The sequence below is a fragment of the Xyrauchen texanus genome, chromosome 17, assembly GCF_025860055.1.
Source record: "Xyrauchen texanus isolate HMW12.3.18 chromosome 17, RBS_HiC_50CHRs, whole genome shotgun sequence".
Taxonomy (NCBI): Eukaryota; Metazoa; Chordata; class Actinopteri; order Cypriniformes; family Catostomidae; genus Xyrauchen; species Xyrauchen texanus.
The window spans coordinates 26,539,619-26,563,555 of NC_068292.1; the positions used below are offsets into that span (position 1 = coordinate 26,539,619).

Sequence of the window (23,937 nt, forward strand, 5' to 3'; positions counted from 1 at the left end):
TGGAATTATTACCCTGAGCCCTGGTTAATATCCGACCTAGGTTGTTAGTGTTTACTGCCCTCTAGTGTTTGTGATCTTGTCAGATCTTGACAGCTGGATTTGAATATGAGAGTGCTTGTTTATGTGTTATGTTGTTTTGGCTTAATAAACTGAATAAAGAAGAGGAAGTGAGAGGAGAGTGGTGAAGAACGAATAGGAGAGAAGAGGAGGAGAGTGGAGAGGAAGGCAAAAGAGGATGAGGAGAGGAAAATGGGGAGGGAAGGGATTGATGGTTAACACGCTGACATCTAGATCAATAAGAGCTATAGCTCAGGGATTAACACTCTAATTGGGCTGGGAATAGAGACTGAGAACCCTGACACACACACACACATGCACGCTCACACACACTCTCACACACAGAAGGGCTCTCCCCAGAATGTTTTACACAGGAGCAAAGTAGACCAGGGAGGATACTTGATGAGAGGGGAGGGCCATTCACACTCAGACACATTTAGACACATAGATGGATAAACAGCTGCCTCTACCTCAAACTGTGGACCAATAAATACACCATTGGATGACACTTAGCAATATTGGACAAATAACATGTACATGAGATTTTCTTTTAGCAACATCAATATTTTAGTTATAATTGAAATGTTATATTTTAGGTGCTGTGACTGGTTATCATTTTTAATCACCTTTGAGCTTTTTTGCAGTTCATTTGAAGTGATCATTCACCCAAAATGAAAATCATGTGCTCTTTTACTCACCCTCATGTTTTTCCAACCCTGTATGACTTTCTTTCTTCTGAAGAACACAAATATAATTTGAAGGATGTATGATGTGTTTTTGTCCTATACAATGAAAGTCAATGGGGTCCAAAACTTCCATACAATTTGAGTGGTTTAATCCATGTCTTCTGAGGCGATATGAATGGTTTTGGTGGGAAACATACAAAAATGTAAGCCCTTATTCACTATATAAATCTTGGTCTCCTCAGACCAAAGGGAGGAACAGGCTCAGGAAATGTATGCAAGTCAGACTCAAACTCGAATCGCCTGCATGAGTGCACATGCAATAACCACTAGGCCACAACTGAAATTATAGTTGATTGATTGATAACAGTAATATAAAAGTTTAGAATACATGTTATCCATGCTTGGGTAATTTAGTGGAGGATACAGTGCATAAAAACGAAAATATTGTGTGAATTCCTGTGTGACTGCATGTGCTTTTCAGGGTAACGTGCGATTCATGAAACTCTTACTGTCGCGCCATGCCGATTGGCGATTGAAGGATCTGGAGGAAATGACACCACTGCACCTGGCAACCCGTCACTCCAGCTCCAAACCTCTGTCTCTGCTCCTCAAGCACATGGCACCTGGTGAGGTTGACACACAGGACAGGAATAAGGTACAAAACAAGCAGATGCAGATACATACACTACATATGCTTACACACAAACAGTTGCTCTCCAAACATATTAAGGCATCCTAGGCATGCTCCCGATGTGTATGCTGTGAAAATGTAGGCTATTTAATTATGCTACCATCTAAGATACCTTGTTTTAGCCAAATTCTAGGGCAGCATCTCATGTATCCTTCATGGAGAAGCCTATCCCCTAATACGAGCTCAGTGAAAAAAATGAAGCGATAAATATGAATTCTAAAAGGTTTCTATAAGTATATTTAAAGGTATAGTTCACCCAAAAATGAACATTCTCTCATCATTTACTCACCATGCCATCCCAGATGTGTATGATTTTTATCTACTGAACTCAAATGAAGATTTTTAGAAGAATATTTCAGCTCTTTTGATCCATGAAAGTGAATGGGTGCTCCAAAAATCACACAAGTCAGCTTAAAGCTAATCCATAAATCTCCAGTGATTAAATCCATGTCTTCAGAGGTGATATGATAGGTGTGGGTGAGAAACCGCTCAATATTTATATCATTTTTTACTATAAATTCTCCTCCCTTCTCAGACAGTCTCCACTTTATCTTTCACATTCTTCTTCTTCTTGTGTTTTTGGTAATACACATTCTTCATGCATACTGGGCAGGAAGAATTTAATTTTTTAGCAAAAAAGGACTTAAATATTGCTCTGTTTCTCTTCCACACCTATTATATCACTTCTGAAGATATGAATTAAAACACTGGCGTTGTATGGGTTACTTTTACGATGTGCTTTTTGGAATGTCAAATATTTGGCACCCATTCACTTGCATTGTATAGACCTACTGAGTTGAAATATTCTTCTAAAAATCACAATTTGTGTTCTGCAGAAGAAAGAGAGTCATGCACTTCTGGAAAGGCATGATGGTGAGTAAATGATGAGAGAATGTTCATTTTTGGGTGAACAATACTTTTTATTAAAATTAATTATGTATTATTTTGCAATTAAACATTATTTTCCCAATATTTGTGTGTGCTATGTATTTTTATGCTTCTAAGAATATTGTGTAGTTGAAATAGAGTGTTTCATCTGTTGAAATAAATTGCTAGTCTCCAAATATGCTGAGTGCTATTTTTGTGGTGGCGCACAGAGATGCTGCCTTTGTAGACCACTTTAAATCAGTCACTCATGAGGTTTCAAGATGGTTAGGATGCTGGCTATGTAGGCAGTTGGCATTGAGGCAGCTCACTAGGTTTTGGAACTGTCTCCTCTACAGATGGCATGGGTGGGGATCAGGGGTTAACATTAGGTTGTGTTTTGTGTGTGTGTGTGTGTGTTTTTGGTTGTATATGTGCCATAAAGCAGCAGGGGGGCTCTACACCCTCTGATGTTTCTGTGGAGGATATGAGTTCTGTTTAAATTGTCTAATAAAATATATTTTCTCAAAGCTGTTGCGAGAGTTTGCCAGGTGCCTATGAGGCTCAAGTTCTCATCGACTTAACCTTATATATGTGTGTGTGTGTGTGTGTGTGTGTGTGTGTGTGTGTGTGTGTGTGTGTGTGAAGGGACAATTGCACACTCGTTGCATGCCACAGACGACTTCTACATTTCACCAAGAGAATGCAAACCAACCCAAGATTACAACAAAACCACATGAAGTGATAGTTCACCCAAAAATGAAAATTCTGTCATCATTTACTCACCCTCGTTTTGTTCCAAACCTGTCTGACATTGTTTCTTCTGTGTAACACAAAAGGAGATGTTAGGGTGAATGTTAGTCTCAGTCCCAGTTTACTTTCATTGCATGGAAAAACTCTCTTCAGTGATTGTTTGTATTGCTATAGCACTTTATTGTATTAATGCTAGATTCATGTACGAGCTATAATACCGGTAACTGGAGCCCTTTAGTTATAGTGCCCTGCCCTTTACACCATGTCCGAACCAGATGCACTGCAATAAGATTCCAGCAACAAGAAATTTGTCTGTCCACACTGAACACTAAACTGCTGCTCGACGCGGCACAATCCCAGTCAATCAGAACATATCTGGTGTTAAATTTACAGTTATGAGGAGGATTTTGGACCAATTACAATTCACATTGGGTAGGGCTTAAATAGAATTAAACCTTGAATAGGAACCAAGCGTTCAACAACATGTCTTGTTTGTTGCAGTCATGGCTAGTGTGGGAACAGATACCTTTTTTTTAGTCTGGTTAGGACATGGTGCTAGGATTAGTAGTATAAACAAACTTTTAGAAGAAAACTTGGTAGGAAAACATGTGGCAGTCACTACAGAGCATAAGAAGTTAGAGAGGCGCATATGTAGGTCCTGTGCTTTCCTGGGAAACACTGCTATCAACTGCTCTAGATTACCAGACCACATGCAGCTTTATTCACTTTGGCTCCAATTACTGTAAACATTCAACCCAGTTTACTTTCCGATGATCTACGCACATACAGAGACTCTTTAGATACGCAGTCATTTAAAATCTCATTCCACAGACAAACTGCTCAAAGCTACCATGGTTATTAAGGCTTCTGTTTTAAATCATTATTGTGTGTGTGTCTGTGTGTGTGTGTGTGTGCGTGCGCACTGTGGTTGTATCAGTGCTCCCATTGAGTCATATAAGGGGGTTTTGTTTGCAGGCCCTTATCTGTCTGTTGGTTTTGTAATAATTTGATAAACTGAATCATGATTTCTCGTGACGAGGGTTGTTTTGTGGCCAGATGCAAAAAAAAAATAGTGGACAAAAAGAAAGAAAAATAAAAGTGTCTTCTAGTGTGTCTTTTATTACTCACTCTCCACATTGGCTGTTTGTGGCTAGGTAGGTTTGAGTGATCATGAAGCGAGAGGGACGTGTATTTATTTATGTACTTATTTATTTATTTACACTGGCATCAAAACATTGGGAATAATGTATAGATTTTGCTCTTATGGAAAGAAATTGGTACTTTTATTCACCAAAGTGGCATTCAACTGATCACAATGTATAGTCAGGATATTAATAACGTGAAAAATTACTATTACAATTTAAAAAAAATACATTCAGAACTTCTTAATACTTCTTCAGAGAGTTCTCTTCAAAAAATCCTCCACGTGCAGCAATGACAGCTTTGCAGATCCTTGGCATTCTTGCTGTCAGTTTGTCCAGATACTCAGGTGACATTTCACCCCAAACTTCCTGTAGCACTTGCCATAATGTGGCTGTCTTGTCATTTCTCACACACCTTACAGTCTAACTGATCCCACAAAAGCTGAATGGGGTTAAGATCCATAACACTCTTTTCCAATTATCTGTTGTCCATTGTCTCTTTCTTTGCCCATTCTAACTTTTTCTTTTAGATTTTCTGTTTCAAAAGTGGCTTTTTCTTTGGAATTCTTCCCATAAGGCCTGCACCCCTGACTCTTCTCTTTACTGTTGTACATGAAACTGGAATTTAGCAGGTAGAATTCAATGAAGCTGTCAACTGAGTTCATGAGATTTCTATTTCCCAGTCTCTGATGTACTTATCCTCTTGTTTAGTTGTACATCTGGTCTTCTACATCTCTTTCTGTCCTTGTTAGAGCCAGTTGTCCTTTGTCTTTGAAGACTGTAGTGTACACCTTTGTATGAAATCTTCAGTTTTTTTGGCAATTTCAAGCATTGTATAGCCTTCATTCCTCAAAACAATGATTCACTGATGAGTTTCTAGAGAAATCTGTTTCTATTTTGTCATTTTTTATCTAATATTGACCTTAAGACATGCCAGTCTATTGCATAATGTGGCAACTCAAAAACAAAGACAATGTTAAGCTTCATTTAACAAACCAAATAGCTTTCAGCTGTGTTGGAGTGATGGCTGCTGGGAATGGGGCCTGTCTAGATTTGACCAAAAATAACTTTTTTCAAGTAGTGATGGTGCTGTTTTTTACATCAGTAATATTCTGACTATACTTTGTGATCAGTTGAATGCCATTTTGGTGAATTAAATTACCAATTTCCTTCCAAAACAGCAAAATCTGTACATTATTCCAAACTTTTCAATCAATTTAACAATTTTAAAGATGCACAGACACAGGTTTAGATTTGTTACAACGTAACTATGCGAGAAACAAGATTGAGAATGAATACGAATATGTAAAAGTTTATTTACTTTAAAATATTTAATTTAGAATTAAATTATAATTTATAATTAAATTAAAAAATATTTAGGTTTTTTTAGGTACATTTCAGGTTTTCTAAAAAGATGTAAAATAAATGTCTTTCACCCTGAATACATGAGTGTTTACACAACTTAATTATTCATTTAAAAAAAAAGTTTTCAAACATATTTTTAGAAATCACATACATTTTTGTGTCAAGAATATCAAGAAGTTTTCTCAGGGTTGCTCCATAAGACCTGAACAAAATACCTTTTCATCAATATATCAGATTTTTGAAAAACTTCACACATTCTATAAATGGCATCCTAAATTATTTTGATTTGGTTGGAAAAAAAAATTCAAAAATGAATAATGTCTTAAAACAAAATAGTTTCACTCCTTTTTTCTCAGCTTTGAATGAGTCTTTCTCTGGACAGTTACACTACTTGACCTATTTTTTCTTTGAACTCAATCATTTTAAACATATTATTAATAACATGTATAACTTCTAATTAATATAACTTCCATAAACATAGAAGAGGTGTATTCAAGTAATTATTTGGGTGTGAATTGCATTTTTAATGTATTAATAATAACTGGTTTGTCAAAATTCACTTGAATTACTTGTGGTAGGTTAATATAATTTTAAATCAAAAGTCAATTTATGAATAACTGTCATGGAGTTACATTTAAAGATATAATATATTATATCTATTATATATTGGAATTATATTAACGTTACATTATCATACATCTAGTATAATTTTCAGCAATTATAAAAAATGTAAAACTAACAAATATAACTGGAAAAGTATAGAAAAGAGGAGCATTCATGCTAATAATAGGAAGCATCCAAAGACAAGAAGAAACAGCAAGCACACATGGGATCTGCACCCACAGATCTCCACAGAAAGATTTGTATTGGAAAGCTTGTCATTTACAAATGTATATACATCCCCCTCTCCTCGTGTGTTCAATTATGATATGTTTTGCTTAAGTGTATTATGCTTTCAGCTACCAATTTTCTAGCTCTGCTAAACACGTTTTACCATGTCTAAATCCATTCTGAAGATTTCCCCCAAAATCAGCACAGAAAATAAAAAAGTCTCCTAGCAGATTCCACCTGGGCCTGACCAACTAAACAGGCCAATTTTTAGCAGGGTCGTTGTGAATTCAAGGTCTTGACCTGCTAATGCCAGAGGGAGCTGGCTAACTAGTATGATGTGATATGATGAAGAATGGATGCCTGCACTCCTTTATTTGTGCTCTTGGAAAAGTGCCATGATGTTATTCCCTTGCAGTTCATTGGCAGCTCAGAAGCTGTGTGATTCTATTAAGCCCCAATTTACTTGTAGACTGAAGTTGATTTGTTGCTTGTAAAAGAATGTAAAAGAAGAAGAAAAAAGAACAGTACAATTGGAAATGGAATCTCTGAAATTGAATGTTGGTGTTTCAACAGCAGACAGCACTGCACTGGAGCGCATTCTATAATCATCCTGAGCACGTTAAGCTGCTGATCAAGCATGATTCAAACATTGGAATACCAGACAGCGAGGGCAAAATCCCCCTCCACTGGGCGGCACACAACAAACACCCCAACGCCACACGTACAGTACGCTGTATTCTGGTGAGACCACACACAGAACCTCACTAGTGCTCCTAATCTCACACATGAGGGATTCTTTAGTAAAAGGGATAGTTCAGCCAAAAATTAAAATTCTCTATTACTTACTCTCATGCCATTCCAGATGTGCATGACTTTCTTTCTTCTGCTGAACATGAACAAAGATTTTGAGAAGAATATCTCAGCTCTGTAGGTAAACACAATGCAAGTGAATGGTGATCAGACCTTTTGTAGCTCCAAAAATCACATAAAGGAAACATAAAAGTAATCCATATGACTCCAATGGCTAAACCAGTAAGTGATATAATAGGCGTGGTTGAGAAACAGACCTTTTACTCTAAATCTCCACTTTCACTTTTACAATTAAAAGTGGTGCCTGTTTAGTTTCACTTTCACATCTGAAAGTAAATGTGAAAGTGGAGATTTAGAGTAAAAAAGGACTTAAATATTGATCTGTTTCTCACCCACACCTAATATATTGCTTCTGAAGATGCTGATTTAACCACTGGTCATATGAATTGCTTTTATGTTTGCTTTATGTGATTGTCTGATCACCATAAACTGGCATTGTGTGGATCTACAGAGCTGAGATATTCTTCTAAAAATCTTCATTTGAGTTCAGCAGAAGAAAGTCATACACATCTGGGATGGCATGAGGGTGAGTAAATGATGAGAGAATTTTAATTTTTTGGTGAACTATCCATTTAAGAGTGTTGAAAAGGTACATTTGCTCGAAATTCACTAAAAAACAGATAATTTTTTTACTTCACCTCTAATAAATGTATAAAAAGTGTAAAAATCAGGATATGTCAACTTTGTGTTTTTCTTAAAACCATCATGTATTCATGCAATCATATATTCCCTTCCTTTAGTATTTGTACGTTAAAAAAAAATTTATTCTAACAATTTTATTATTTAAAATTAATTCTAACAGTTATTATTTAAAATATATATATATATATATATATATATATATTTTTGTTTATCATAAAAATAAAAGGTGACTTTGCTCTGTCAGCATGGCATTGGTATTTTGAAGATTATAAATGATCTAACAGTAGGTTTGTTAGTTGTCATTATCTATATTAGAGAAACTTTATTCAGAAACCATGTATTTTTTAATGTTCTTATATTAAATAGCTACCTTGTTAAAGTCCAAGTCTCCAGTTTGTTTCTTAAAAAGTGATACATTTAATTACAATCATGTCATTACCATTGCACACAATACAAAAAATCAGAGTAAAGTCAAATTTGGCACTAATACCAATATCAGATTTTTATTCCTGGACATGTGATAAATGTTTTAACATAAATCTGCATAGTTTGAAGAATTTTAATTTTTCAAGATATCAAATTGTCAAAGGTGCCCCTAATTAAGGAATTATCCAAAATGTTATTCTGTATAGGGCCTCATCTGTATGTCCTCTATGTCTGTGTATTGTAGGAAGCTGCTCCCACGGAGTCTCTGTTGAACTGGCAGGACTATGAGGGCCGCACCCCTCTGCACTTTGCAGTGGCTGATGGGAATGAGGCAGTGGTTGAGGTCTTGACGTCATATGAGGGCTGCAGTGTAACAGCCTATGACAACCTGTTCAGAACACCACTTCACTGGGCGGCACTGCTGGGTACTCACATTTACACTCACTCATACACATGCATAATTTCACTGCTTAAAATAATTTATTTTCAAAGCGCCAGTGCTTAAAAGTCCATCTCCGGGATTCAGAAACATTTGCTGTAAGTGTAAATGTGTATATGTGTAGGTCATGCAATGATTGTCTACCTCCTGTTGGAGAGGAACAAGTCTGGGATGATCCCATCAGACAGTCAGGGAGCTACACCTCTGCACTACGGAGCCCAGAGCAACTATGCTGTAAGACCTGTGTTTGTGTTTGTGTGTTTGTGTGTGTGTGTGTGTGTGTGTGTGTGTGTGTGTGTGTGTGTGTGTGTGTGTGTGTTGTAAAGTAACTAAGGCTGTCAATGTAATGCGTTAATTCAGTGCAATTAATAGTCAAGTCAACCTTTATTTATAGAGCACAATTAAAAACAACAGAAGTTGACCCAAAGTGCTTTACAGATCAAACAAATAAATAAATAATGACAGTGTGATTTAAAATTAAATATAAAACATAATGAAATAAATGAAAACATTTAAATACAGCATCATATATTTATCCATTTCAAACTATTCAATGATCTATTCAAAAGCTACAGAATAAAAATACATTTTTAAAGAAGATTTAAAAGTGGTTAGTGATGAAGCGGACCTCACATGGAAAAGGAGAATATTCCCTAGATTAGGACCTATCACAGAAAAGGCACGGTTACCCTTAGATCTATATCGGCAACGAGGAACCCTCAATAAAAGTTGATCAGAAGACCTGAGCGCTCTGTTGTGGGAGTATGGGAGGAAAAGGTCTCTGATATATTGGGGCATGAGACCAGATAATGTCTTGTAGACATAAATCAGAATTTTTAAATCGACCCTGAATTTCACAGGAAGCCAGTGTAGAGATGCTAAAACCGGGGAAATGTGATCTCTCTTTCTTGACCCTGATAAAAGCCTAGCTTCCGCATTTTGAACCAGCTGTAGGCAAGATAACACAGTTTGAGGGAGACCAATGTACAAAGTTACAATAGTCTAACCTTGATGTAATAAGTGAGTGGATCACAATTTCCTTTCCAAAAAAGTCTTTATGGGAAAGAATATTTTAGTGATAGATCTCAGGTGGAAAAAACTACCCTTGACAACAGCACTGATCTGCTTAATGAAAAGCAATTCATTGAGGAGTCCAAAATCACTCCAAAGCTCCTTACATGATCTTGTACATTCAACAACAGAGGACCTAACTGAGCAACCAGACCAGGTAAGGAGGACATGGAGGAACCCAAAATCAGAACTTCGGTTTTGCTTTCATTAAATTGTAAAAAAGAAATTTGCCAGCCAATGTTTAATATATTTGAAGTAATTTAGGGCATTCTCAAATTAACAATTCTTGTCTACACTCACTAGGAAGTAAAACTGTGAATCATCAGCATAACAGTGAGAAGATATAATTTACATCTGAAAAATAACAAGGGTCCTAAAATCCACCCTTGAGGTACACCACACTGTAATTGAGCCGACATTGTCTGAGTGTGCGGGTGACGTCATTTAGCCAAGGCTGTGAAAGTCACTTAATTCTCCTTGGCTTGAGCGGAGTGACATTATCAAGTGTAAAAGTACAAGATTTATTAAAAGCTTCAACCAATGATTCAGTGTCGAGTCCAGCTAAGGCATCATTGGTGAAATGTGTTAGATAAAATTCAGAAAATATATAAAGAGTGAATGGACCTGGAGTGACATAAGGCTGATAAAATGTAGGGAGAGGACAAGTAGATACAGATTCAAACATTATTGAATAATGGTCAGAAATGCCAATATCTAAGACCTCTAAGTTGGATACAGAAAGACCATAAAATAACACAAGATCTAATGCATGACCCATATTGTGCGTAGGACCAGTGACGTCCGAAATTTAAAGACTCAATGAGGGTGATAAATGAATTTACCCTTATTAAATCTGGGAGGTCTGTACACAAGTGCACAGCAAGCAGGACTCAAAATGCCAATCTTTAATAGTTGGACCTCAAAACTAGAATACATGTCCATAGGTAGTGTAATACAATTAATAAACAATTTTCCTACCAACAGAGCAATTCAAGCTTGAATTGACCTCCATGTTTTGTGCAATTTGCAGTCAGCAGGGGGCAGTAAGCGCAACTCTAACTGTACAAGCAACACGCAGCTGTGCAGAAAACAATAATATTCCCATATTATTTAACACAAGCAGTCATTTTGCAATACATTTTGCAACTGCAATTGTCAATCTGTGCTGTTCTCACAGGACGTGTTCTTACGTTCTGTCTGCTATTTTAAATTTTCGGTCTGTGTACATTTGCATCAGACGGACACTCTTGGATACTCTGGTTTTCAGTGTCATAATGGCATGAAACTTTGAAAATTGCATCTCGAGAGCCCTGCATACTGTTGTGGATCGTACACCCGTCAATAATTCATCCTGTGGAACGGGCTTTCATTCGGTGGCTGCGCTGCTTGTGAGTTTTGTTGAGGCACGCTGACTGCCCCTTTCTGATGTGGATTGTATGTACTTCAAGCTTGAATAACTCCAATGGTCGGAAAATATGTACTTTATTACAGAATTTATATATGGGTCTGGAAGCATGATTAATTCCGTTCATTTTTTTTAATGCATTATTTTTAGTATAATTAATTGCCTTAAATGAACACGTAAAATCAACAGCACTAGCTTAAGTTCAATAATGGACTGTGGAAATAAAACAAACATTATATTGACTTCTAAAGCCACTTTTTGTATTGTCTAATTAATGCTTTACTTGTCTGCCACAATAATGTAATGTCTTTCTATTAACTAAATTATTATATTTATAAAATATTATATTTATAAACAATTTCATTGTTATATATTGAAGTGTTTTTGTTTAGGACACTTTTCAGCAGATATTGATGCATGCGATTAATCGTGATTAATTTGGTTAATCATTATATAATGTAATTAATTTGAAAAAAACCATTTCAGTTAGTTACTATTTCAGATGTCTTAATTTGTTTAGATGTGTGTCTTCAAATGTTTTCAAACACCTGTGACCGAACATCAGTTTAAATCCATATTATAAATAAGATATATACTAAATATTACTTGGTTGCAGACTATATTGTGACTACTATTATTATTAATAATAAATGTAATTTCTTTATGAACATTGGTGACTTTTATCATTTTGATGTTGCCACAATTTTATAAAAGCAATAAGCTTCTCAAGGCCACTTTGCATTGTGCATAGGAACTCTGCTTTCTTGTCTAGTCACTGTGTGTTCTCTGGTTAAGGATACAGTTGCAGTGTTTCTGCAACACCACTCTGTGCGGGATGAGCCTGATCTGGAGGGGAGAACGGCCTTCATGTGGGCTGCTGGGAAGGGCAGCAATGATGTCATCATGATTATGTTGGACCTGAAAAAAGACCTAGACATCAACATGGCTGACAAGTATGGAGGAACAGGTGTGGGAGACACAGGCACACACATAGTCCTTTTGATTACTTAGTCACCTTGATGAACCAGCATACGTTGTGTTTTGGATGCAGGTCCCCAGTATGGGAAGCTCATCTGCTGGTGCTCCTAACAGGCCCCTTCATTAGTTTAATCAGCATGGCTATCTTGGTCAACCAACTTCATGAGAAAGACAATTATGGTCCACTAGCTAAACAAATACTAAACCAGCATGAAAATGAATGCTGATCTTTTCAGAAGGGCAGTTATCCATTCCTTGTCTAAATTGGTTGCTTTCAGCTCAGATCAGTGCTAATTGCATTTTGTGTTTAATTAAGCAATTAACATCTCATCCCCTATGTATGTACCCCCCATACAGCCATGAACTGAGTTGGCAGTTTGTTCACTGTCATAGTTTGTGTGTGTTTGTGTGTAGCACTCCATGTGGCCGCGCTCTCAGGGCATGTGTCGACTGTGCTGTTGTTGCTGGAGAAGGGAGCTATGGTGGACCCGCTGGACGTAATGAAACACACACCTCTGTTCCGTGCTTGTGAGATGGGGCACCGAGATGTCATCCTCACACTTATCAAAGGTTTGTTAGTGCATACATGCACATGTGCTGAGAGCAAAAACACAGTTGAGGGAATTGTGCATGGTTACAATGTGTTCAGAATTATTGTTGCAAGAAAAAATTTGTATATGTGTTTTTATCATGGATTTCTGTTAATACTGCTCATAAAATGTAATCTGATCCTTAACTAAGTTACAACAATAGGCAATCACAAAACAAATCACAAACAATGATGCATTTTTATGTCTTTATTGAACACACTGTGTAAACATTCACAATGCAGGGTGGAAAAAGTGTGTGAATATCTTAATAATGTCTCCAAAAGCTACTTGGAGTCAGGAGTCGGTTAACGTGCAGTCCAAACAATGAGATTAGATTGGAGGTGTTAGTCAAAAACTACGCTACTCTTTAAGTTTGCTATTCACATGAAGCATTACCTGATGTGAATCATACCTAAAAAAGAGAGATCATAAAACACCTAAGATTAAGAATTTACCTAATGGTTGTTTTAATTGTGATCTGGAAAGCCAGGTTTCAAAAGAATCTCTAAAAGTCTTGATGTTCATCAGTTGTGGACATCAATAAAGACATGAAAATGTTTTATTGAAAATGTATAATTGTCTGTGTTATTTGTTTAAAAAGACTTTATTTGTTTATTGTTGAGACTAAGTTGAAGACTATTAAGTTTTGTGACAAATTTTATGCAGAAATCCATGGTAAATCCAAGGGTTCACATATTTTTCCTGCAACTATACCTATATGTTGTGTGAAGTGCTAATTTTGTTGCTGTAATATTGCTTAGGAGGGGCGCGTGTTGATTTAGTAGATATAGATGGTCACTCTGCACTGCACTGGGCTGCTCTGGGTGGGAATGCTGAGGTGTGTGAGGTGCTGATGGAGAGTGGGATCAGTCCAAACCTGCAGGACCATGCTGGAAGAACTCCCCTACAGTGTGCGGCATATGCCGGCTACATCAACTGTATGGCCTTGCTCATTCAGCATGATGCAGACCCCAATATTCAGGACAAGGAGGTATGGTTCTAAAATAAAAAAATAAACCAGCACAGGTCTAATCTTGAGCTGCCTCCAGAAATTGAGAAAGATTGAAGAATAGCATGAAATCTGACTTTTGACTTTGTGTGTTTGTACTGTTTTATGTTAAGGGGAGAACAGCACTCCATTGGTCCTGTAATAATGGATATCTAGATGCTGTGAAGCTGCTTCTGGGGTGCGGGGCTTTCCCCAACCATATGGAGCATACTGAGGAGAGGTAACAGACATTCATGCGTACAGTCAGTTCTTGGTGAAGGAGGATGATGTGGCCTAGTGCTAAAAAGAATAGTCATTTATTATTATTCTGTGAATCACAAAAGGAGAAGTACTGAATAAGGTACTCATTTTTCATGTTTTTACAATGAATGAGGACTGGAGCTTTCAAGCCTTAAGAACACAAAAGCGCCACAAAAATATTATAAAGGTAGTCCATATACTTGTGCGCATTTTCCAAGTCTTCTGAAGCCCTTAAAGGCCTTTTGTGGCAAGTAGACAAACATTTTATGGAATAGTTCACCCAAAAATTTTAATTCTCTCATAGTGTAAGGCGTGTATGTCTTTCTTCAGCAGAACACAAATTAAGATTTTTAGAGGACTATTTCAGCTCTGAGGGTCCATAAAATGCAAGTGCATGGGTGCTAACTTTTTGAAGCTCCAAAAAGTACATATAGAATCATAAAAATAATCCATACTATTCTAGTGGTCTAATTAATGTCTTCTGAAGAAAAACGCTAGGTGTGAGTAAGAGTATTAAATTATGGAGCTCGGTCTGAGGAAACTCCTGTACTCACTCAAACCACTGCATTCAAACCAGTTCAAACAGCTCTTTTTTTTTTTTCACCGTTCCAAGATGGTTCCGCAGTTGACGTATTCAAACCAGCTGAATGAGGATCTATGTGTGATTCTCTATGCTCCACTGTTGTAAACAACACCGCACTTCCATTTTTTCCCCTGTATTTCACAAAAGTTTTAGGATACAAAAGTTAAATATTGATCAATTTCTTACACACACCTAGCGTTTCGCTTCAAAAGACATTAATTAATCCACTGGAGTCGAATAGAGATTACTTTTATGATGGCTATATGTGCTTTTTGAAGCTTCAAAAATTTTACACAAATTCACTTGCATTTTATGGACCTACAGAGCTGAAATATTCGTCTAAAAATCTTTATATTCTTCATGGACAAAAACATGTTTGTGTTCCAAAGAAGGGGTGGGTACATGATGAGAGAATTATCATGTTTGGAAGAACCATCACTTTAAGTTATTATTCTATGAAAGTCTTGACATCTAGCCAAGCCATTTTTGCCACATTCAAGAGCAAAGTCCCGGGGCGCGATTCATCTTAATAGTATGAAAATGACCAGTGTATTAAAAATTCTCCTTTTGTGCTGCACAGACGATAGAAAGTCATGAGTTTGGATGGCAAGTAAAACACAAGCACCTTAGGAAGCACCAATAAGTAGTTCTCTGTAAGTTACTGCTTAATGATAACTTACTGAAAGCATTGTGTGTGTAGGTACACACCTCTAGACTATGCTTTGTTGGGAGAACATCAGGAGCTGACACAGTTTTTATTGGAGCATGGAGCGCTGTCCATCGCTGCCATCCAGGACATCGCTGCCTCATCCATTCAGGCACTCTATAAGGGCTACAAGGTCAGACGGGCCTTCAGAGAACGCAAGAAGCTCCTCATGAGACATGAACAGTTGCGTAAAGATGCTGCAAAGTAAGACTCACATAAATGCACATACGTACATGCACATGCGCATCTCTTAAAATCCCCATGAAATCGAAATAGTCTTATCTCTGTGTGTTAGCTCATCTGGCACTAGAGACTTTTGTCCAATCAAATGCTCTCTAGAAAGAGAATGTCTCTGTCTCTCCCAAATACCACCTTCCAACGAATAGCAAAAAAAAAAGGACAATCCCTTTTATATGTCCTGCCCCAACTTCCTGTTTCAAGAAGTAGATCAACACAGGAAAGAAAATTGTGCTCTGTGAGTCGTTAAACAGATAAGATAAATGGTAAGGTGCAAATATTCTCTTACACACAACCCACTGCTGATTGATGTGTTATCAGATTTGTTAGGCTGATCTCAGGCACTCAGCATGGCTGACATGGAATGTTTGTATATAATATAATACATGTTGTTTAATTATGTGTGTTTGCTTAGAAGCAGCTCATCTATCTACCTGCCTGTGGAGGAATATGAGCATCAATTTCTTGCTGTCAATAATGGAAATATATCAAACTAGAGAGAGAGAGAGAGAGAGAGAGAGAGAGAGATTCATTTATCCTCCCTCCATTTCTGTTAATTGGACAATGCTCAGCTGCTCAACAGCTTGACATTTAAAATCTGTCAGCTCAGAGGATGAATGAATACACGCATACAGATCTTGGAATATGTCCACTCTTATTCAGGGTCTATGTACACACATTAACGTATTTTATTTAAAATCTCCTTTTAGCTTGTTTGCGTAGTCTGTTTTCAAACCCTGTATTTTCTCTGTTATTTTGCTTTCAATCTATCAATATACGTATTTTTTTGCATTTTGCTATTTAAAACCATGGAGGGGTGTGTATTATGTGTTTGTCATAAATACTTTCATAGTAAATACAGGTTTTGACCTGTAAGAGATATTGTAACAATGCACAATTTGTAAATGTTATTGCTATTTTGTGACTCATTATCCTCCCATTACTTCAGAGTCCCTTCCTCAGTTAGACAGATAGATCAACTCCTTCCAACACACAGGCTTGTAAATGCATGTGCCTTCATTTCAAAATATATGGCCTGAAACTATAACAAAATGCAACAGAATATTTTTTAAACGAAGGGGAATAACCTTGAAAATGTTGATTGTCAACTCCAGAGCTTTTTTTTTTTTTACTGGTCAGTGTATAGTATTTAAGGCCATGTACACACTAATCTGTTAAAGTATGAAAAAATAACATTTTCAGTTTCTAACATCATCATTATGGAGAGCGTTTTCAAAACACTTCTAGTGTGGTTGATTAGGGTTGCAAATTCCTCAGGAGGGGCTAGCTAGTTTATGAACAAATTGTAGTTTGTATTTATTGATAAAATAATATTTCCAAAAAATTACTGAAAGTTTTTTGTACTTAAAATAAATTGAAGGGATAGTTAACCAAAAATGAAAATTCACTCATCACTCACCCTCATGCCATCCCAGATGTGTATGACTTCCGCTGAACACAAACAAAATGTTTTAGAAGAATATTTCAGCTCTGTAGATCCTCAGAATGCAAATTAATGGTGACCAAAATTTTTAAGCTCCAAAAGCAAAAATGCAAGCTTAATTTGAATCCATACGAATTGTTAAATCTATATCATCAGAAAAGATATGATAGGTGTGGGTAAGAAACAGATCAATATTTAAGTCCTTTTTTGCTGTAAATCTCCACTTTCACATTCACATTCTTCTTTTGTTTTTGGCAATTCATTTTCTTTGTGCATATCACCACCTACTGGACAGAGAGGAAAATTTATAGTAAAACATTTTTAAAATAAATTTGTATCTGTTTTTTACCCACAGCTATCATATGGTTCTGAAGATATAGATTTAACAATTGAAGTCATAGGGATTACTTTTATGCTGCCTTTATGTGCATTTTGGAGCTTCAAAAGTTTGGTATCCATTCATCCATTATGGACCTTCAGAGCTGATATATTCTTTTAAAAATCTTTGTTTGTTTTCAGCAGAAGAAAGTCATGCACATTTGGGATGGCATGAGGGTGAGTAAATGATGAGAGAATTGGAATTTTTGGGTGATCTATCCATTTAAGCAACAGGGTTAAATAGTTGAGCTTGACAAACTGTTTGTAACTGTATTAGAATGGTTACTGTGGCAACCTACAGTATTGTAACGCTATAGTAACAGAGCTGACGGCCACCAGCAAGCATTAAAATAAATATGAAATACATGATCCAGAACAGTCATCATCATCAGATTAAGTGTGTGTTTATGTCTGTTTTTCTCTAGGAAGAGAGAGGTGGAGCGCAGACGCGAGGCAGAGCAGCAGCTCTCACTATCTGCAGTCAGAGTAGGAAAACTGTCTCTGGATTCGACAGAGCCGAGTGTTGTGGTTAAAGATACAGTACCGGTTAAAGGGCACAAACACAAGAAAACCTCCATTTCCCATAACAGCCAATCACAGAGCAGGAGAGAAAAACAACATAGAACTGGTTAGTTTATCGCTACGTTCACACAGCAGCAGAAAACAGTTGCCAGCCCAGTTATAGAATGCTAAATACGATTATGGTTTTAGACAGTTCAGTAATGAAACTAGAGTAATAACATCATGGTTACTGTTGTAACCTCCATTCCCCGATGGAAGGAACAAGAAGTTGTATCAATTTTAGTGACACAGGGGGTCTCTTCTGAGAGCCTTGCATACCTCTGAACTTGAGAAAATGCCAATGTCAAGTTGGCAGACAGAATTTGCATGCTCCGCCCCCGGACATATGTGTATAAAGGGAGCGGGCTAGCGACTGTCAGACAGGTTTTCACTGAGGAGCAGAGAATAAGGTTACGGCACATTACAGTGGTAGGGATAGTGACATGGCAAGGGGAACACAACGTCTTGTTCCTTCCATCGGGGAACGGAGGTTACAACATTAAACATGACACTCCCCTTCTATCACTCACTCGACGTTGTGTCGATTGCCATGCACTACCCGTGTTACGTGACTGCCGAGCCAGGTGCAAGCAGACTTCTGCATGCTAGAAGCAGCTGGGTGGGCTGCACGTAACCCTCCCCAACGCCCCCACTAAAAAGTGTCCTATACCGCTCTTAGGTTCCCAGTACCCGTACGGGAACAGGGGACGCGTCTTGTATGGGAGCCAGCCGGCCAGCCGCGGCCTTGCAGAGACCACGACTTGCCCAGACTGGAGGGAGGTAACTTGTGGCTAATACACACCGGGGTTGTCAAGCCACCCGTGGACATGGTGCGGTGGTAGATCCTGCCTGACAAGGGAGGAGTTGCTACAGACACAGCAACTGGGGAGCAGCGGGGACTGCCCAAGGGAGACGCGAGTGCTGCCAGCAGGGGGACCGTACCGTGGAAAATACGTCACAGGGAGTTGCCTGAAGCAGGAACTATGCCCGTGGAGCCCAAGCCCAAAATAGAGCACTCGACTCGTGGTGGGTCTGGCGGCGAATTCCTCTGCTGAATCTGTGGCCAGAGGGCTAGGGAGGAAGAGCATCCAGAAAGTGAGAGCTTACTGGCTAACCTGGGAGAGAAGGCGCACTGGATCAGCTTGGTGAAGGGCGCAAGGTGCAAGCGGAACACCCGGTCGGCTGTTCCGTACTACCAAGTTCTACCGGATCGGACCTGGTAAAACATGGGACAAGACCGACTCAACCCTGAGGTTGTAGAACCTAGCAAAGGTGTTGGGTGTTGCCCAGCCCACCGCATTGCAGATGTCTGCTAAGGTGGTGCCGTGGACCAGTGCCCACAAGGATGCCACACTTCTCGTAGAGTGTGCTCGAACCCTCAAGGGGTGGGCATGGCCTGGGTGTGATAGGCTAGGGAAATAACGTCAAAACCCAATGAGCGTTCCATATAGACTCCACCAAAGCAGACAAAGAGTTGCTCAGAGCATCTAAAGCCCTGCGTGCGGAACATGTAGATACGCAAAGCACGTACAGGACACAGCAACAAAGAGGCTGGGTCTGCCTCCTCCAGGGGCAGCGCTTGCTGGTTCACAACCTGGTCCCTGAAGGGGGTCGTAGGAACCTTGGGCACGTAGCCCGGTCGTGGTCTTAGGATGACGTGAGCATCTGCTGGACCGAACTCCAGGCAAGTGTCGCTGACAGATGGAAGCGAGCACGATCAGGAGGGCCGTCTTCAAGGAGAGGGCTTTAAGCTCGACTGAATCAAGTGGCTCGAAGGGGGATCTCTGAAGGCCTCAGAGGACCACTGAGAGATCCCAGGAGGGGAACAGGCTTGGCCGGGAAGGGTTCAACCTCCGGGTGCCTCTGCTGCGTTGTGGTGGGCTTCAATACAGCGACATACACCTTCAAGGTGGAGGTTAACGGCCTCCCCTCCAACCTCTCCTTCAGGAATGAAAGCACTGACCGAATTGCACATCTATGCGGGTCTTCAGATCTGAAAGAACACCAGTTTGCGAACAGATGCCACTTGAGGGCGTAAAGCTGCCCGGTAGAGGGAGCTCTGGCTTGGTTGATCGTGTCTACGACTGCAGGTGGTAGACCGCTTAAGTCTTCTGCGTCCTGTCCAGGGGCCATATGGGGAGATTCCAGAGGTCTGGGAGCGGGTGAAAGAGGGTGCCCCGTCCCTGAGAAAGAAGGTCCTTCCTCAGGGGAATTTGCCAGGGGTGCGCTGTCGCGAGGAGCGTGAGATCCGAGAATCAGGTATGGGTGGGCCAATAAGGAGCCTCCAAGGTGACCTGTTCCTCGTCCTCCCTCACCTTGCACAGCACCATGCAAGAAAGCTCACTGGGGGAATTGCGTACTTGCGCAGCCCCTGGGCCAGTGCGTATGTGCCAAGAGGGGCCTCCATTAGGGAGTACCAGAGTGGGCAGTGGGAATTGTCTTGAGATCTATCTGTGACCTGCCTAAGCGGCCCCAAATCAGCTGGACCACCTAGGGGTGGAGCCTCCACTCTCCGCTGAGCGAGACCTGTCGTGACAGCGCGTCCGGCGTCATTTTGCAGTCGCCCGGGATATGAGTGGCGAGCAGCGACCTGAGTTGTGGCTGAATCAAAAGGAGGAGATGGAGGGAGAGTTGTGACGGGAGCGTATGTTGTCTTGGCGATTTATGTACGCTACCGTGGCGGTGCTGTCTGAATGGATCAAGACGTGCTTGCCCCAAATCAGCAGGAGATACCTCCGCAGGGCAAGGAGTACAGCCAACAACTCGAGTCATTTGATGGACGGACCCCGTCCAGGAGCCAGCGGCTGCGTGCCCTGTAGCACACGGCGCCCCAACCCAGTTGAGAGGTGTCTGTGGTGACCACGACACGTCTGGACACCTGTTGTAGGGGGACTCCTGTCCGCAGAAAGCAGAGGTCTGTCCAAGGGTTGAAAATATGACAGCAGGAAGGAGTGATAAACACATGGTATGTGCCGTGGCGCATCCTGCTGTATTGAATCGCGTAGCCGTGTCGGATGGTCCTGGCCAACCATCGCGATGGGCTGGGAAGCGCAAGCCATGCGTGTAAGCTCAGTGCGATGGGCACTAATGGGACGATTGTTTTGGATGTACCGGGTGGGGCCTCGTGGCGAGAGCAGGTAATAGTGTGTCGGGAGGCAAAAGTGTGTCCCGACGCTTGGGTGCTGAGAAAAAACTCAAAGCACTTACCTTGTTCCGCGCACCCTGCAGGGGGCGTGTTATAGACAGAGGAGGGGGTCCTGGGCAGTCGTGTGTCCGGAGGCAAGATGGCCGCGTCCGGGGAGCCGGGACTGCAAAGGTTTGGTGCCGGGGTGCAGTGAGAATGGCGCGCACTGGTCTGATGACCCAGGAAGTGAGGGAATTGCTCTTTTACTGATAATTTGGGTAAAGAAAAATGGAGAACTGCGTATTCTCCTCCCGGCGCTCCACCGGGGGACGGAGTGGTCTTGTTACCAGCTCCGGAGCAAACGTCTGGCTTCCTAGGTGCGCCTTCTCAGGAGCGTTTAGGGGTCTTACGGGCCCTAGATGAGATCCTGAAGGCGTACACCGCCTGCGGGGCGTTCGACGCTGGGGTTGAGAGCTGGGCCCAGATTGAGGCGGAGCTGGCGGTGGTTTCTTTGCAGGGGGACGCCCACGGCGATCAGACCTGCACTGCGACGGTGCGGCATGATGTGAGAGTTGGCCTCCGTCTGCTTCCTCAGTGCCGAAAACTGCTGGGCGAAGTCGTCAACAGTGTCGCTGAAGAGACCGAACTGAAGAGAAAAGCGGGCTTTGTCAACGTCGTGCATCTCGACCAAGTTCAGACACAGGTGGCGTTCTTGGACCAAGAGGGTGGCCATCGCCCGCCTTGAGTGCTTGCGCTGTAACCTTTGTAGCCCTGAGTGTGAGGTCGGTGGCAGAGAGCAGTTCCTGCAGCACGTCGGGATCAGGACTACCCTGGTGCAGTTCTTTGAGTGCTCTGGCTTGGTGTACCTGCAGGAGAGCCATGGCATTCAAGGAGGAGGCGGCCTGTCCAGTTGTGCTGTAGGCTTTCACAGTCAGTGATGACGTTGTCCTACAGGCCTTGGAGGGGAGTACCGGGCAACTGCAACATTGCCATGGTCATGTCCTTGCAGTAAGAACATGAACCATCCACAAATGCTGCCTCAGTGTGATGGCTACCCAGGCACATGAGGCAGCGTCTATGACCGTCAGATCAGGAGAGATACCAATCACATCCAGGAACTACACAGCGGCAGAAGGGCATCTTTAAAAAGACGCGTCCTGAAAAGAACGTTCAACACTCGCTTGTGTATGTTGCTCTTTTATCATAAAAAAAAAAACGCTTTTAGAGGAGAATAAACTCTTTTAGAGAGAGAAGCGCTGTCGAAGCGCCCAGGGGCAGAGCATGCAGAGAGGAGAAAGCTCTCTTGCAGAGGTGGGTGAAGCAGTCGTGAAACACAGCTCGCTGAACCATTCGGCTCCGAAGAATAAATCTGTCTGACAGTCGCTCGCCCACTCCCCTTTATACAAGTATGTCCGGGGCAGGCATGCAAATTCTGTCTGCTATCTTGACATTGGCCTTTTCTCAACTTCAGAGGTACGCGAGGCTCTCAGAAGAGACACAATGTCGAGTGAGTGACAGAAGGGAATGACATTTTATATTGTGATTCCCTTACATTTTTTATGACTCATGTCAGAGTACTCACTCACATTCTCGTCTGTTTCTCCATCAGAGTGTAGAACGAGGGAGGCTCAAACAGCAGAGTCTGCTCTTCCCCCGTTGACCCCTGTAAGAACAAAAATGTTTTCAAGTTTACTAGAAGAGGTGTGTGTGATGGGGAAAAGTGGTTCAGACACATGCGTATCAGTGGAATGCAGATCCACATATGAGCGCCGATCCCCCGCAGGATCCAGTCGACCAGGCAGTGCCAAACCAGTACACAAAGGGGCCCATGTACCTCCAGGCCACATGGAGACCACCACTACCCCTAAACCAGTGATACACATCAGACCCAGGACTACAGAGGCCTACTCTCTTTCTGAATCAACCCAGGCCATCTCTGCAGCTCAGACAACATCACAACCCACAGAGATACCTACAGATGGCCAAAAGAGATCAGGGTCCAAGAGGAGCAAATCAGCCTCAGGACTCAAACCTGTAGGTACCGATCAATCCAACATCTCCTACTCTGAAAGAAATTCAGAAAAATGTTCTGCCACCCGACAAAAAGAGAGACGAGCAGGAAGAGAGGTGGAGAAACAGATGGAGAGAGAAAAGAAAAAGCAGTCAAGGACTGAGAGAGAAGGAGACAGGCAGAGTGACAGAGAGAAAGAGAAATGTACAGGGATGGAGAGAGAAAAAGCAAGATGGATGGGGAAAACAAGAAAAAAACAAGAAGACAAAGAGAAGGGAAAGAGGACAGAGAGCATCCTCAGTAAAAACCAGGCAGCCAGTGTGATACAGAGAGCCTGGAGGAGGTACTGATGTCTCTTTATGTCATTCCCTCTTTTCGATTTCAGTTTAATGTGCTTTATTGGCATGACAAAAACTGTACTTTTAAGTTGCTAAATTAGTGCGAAACAAATTATGAAGAATACATTTAAAATTAATGATCAGCAAATGTAACAAATATGAATAAGCTATGATGGTAACTTTAAAGAAGTGTTATTAAAATTAACTAAATGTGCCAATACGTAAACCTGTATTAGAGCATAAAATGCTGTAAAACCTGCGACAAGAAAAATTAATAAGATTCTGTAAAGAAAATGTTATAGGGACCGGATCGGTCACAAGTACTGCTGGGTACTAAAGCAGTACAATGGAGGCCGGAGTCCTAGGCTCTCAAGCAGTGCAAACAATGTTGTTTCTCCTTGTGTTCCAAACACAATCAATCCCTGAGCCATTTTTGCAGAGGTGGGGAAGTTGTGCATATATATACACAGTGGGTACGGAAAGTATTCAGACCCCC

The 23,937-nt window shown here is 40.7% G+C and overlaps 1 protein-coding gene across 2 annotated transcripts in view; it reads left to right on the top strand.

Moving 5' to 3' along the window:
* LOC127658103 (inversin-like) overlaps positions 1–23,937 on the top strand; it is a 48,360-nt gene that overhangs the window by 18,863 nt on the left and 5,560 nt on the right. For both annotated transcript variants that reach the window (XM_052147203.1, XM_052147204.1), the window contains exons 5-15: positions 1,225–1,398; positions 6,963–7,130; positions 8,572–8,752; positions 8,891–9,000; positions 12,038–12,209; positions 12,635–12,790; positions 13,572–13,801; positions 13,933–14,039; positions 15,343–15,552; positions 17,833–18,035; positions 22,702–23,446. In XM_052147203.1, the coding sequence (XP_052003163.1) occupies positions 1,225–1,398; positions 6,963–7,130; positions 8,572–8,752; positions 8,891–9,000; positions 12,038–12,209; positions 12,635–12,790; positions 13,572–13,801; positions 13,933–14,039; positions 15,343–15,552; positions 17,833–18,035; positions 22,702–23,446 (2,456 nt within the window). The remainder of the gene's footprint in view (positions 1–1,224; positions 1,399–6,962; positions 7,131–8,571; positions 8,753–8,890; positions 9,001–12,037; positions 12,210–12,634; positions 12,791–13,571; positions 13,802–13,932; positions 14,040–15,342; positions 15,553–17,832; positions 18,036–22,701; positions 23,447–23,937) is intronic.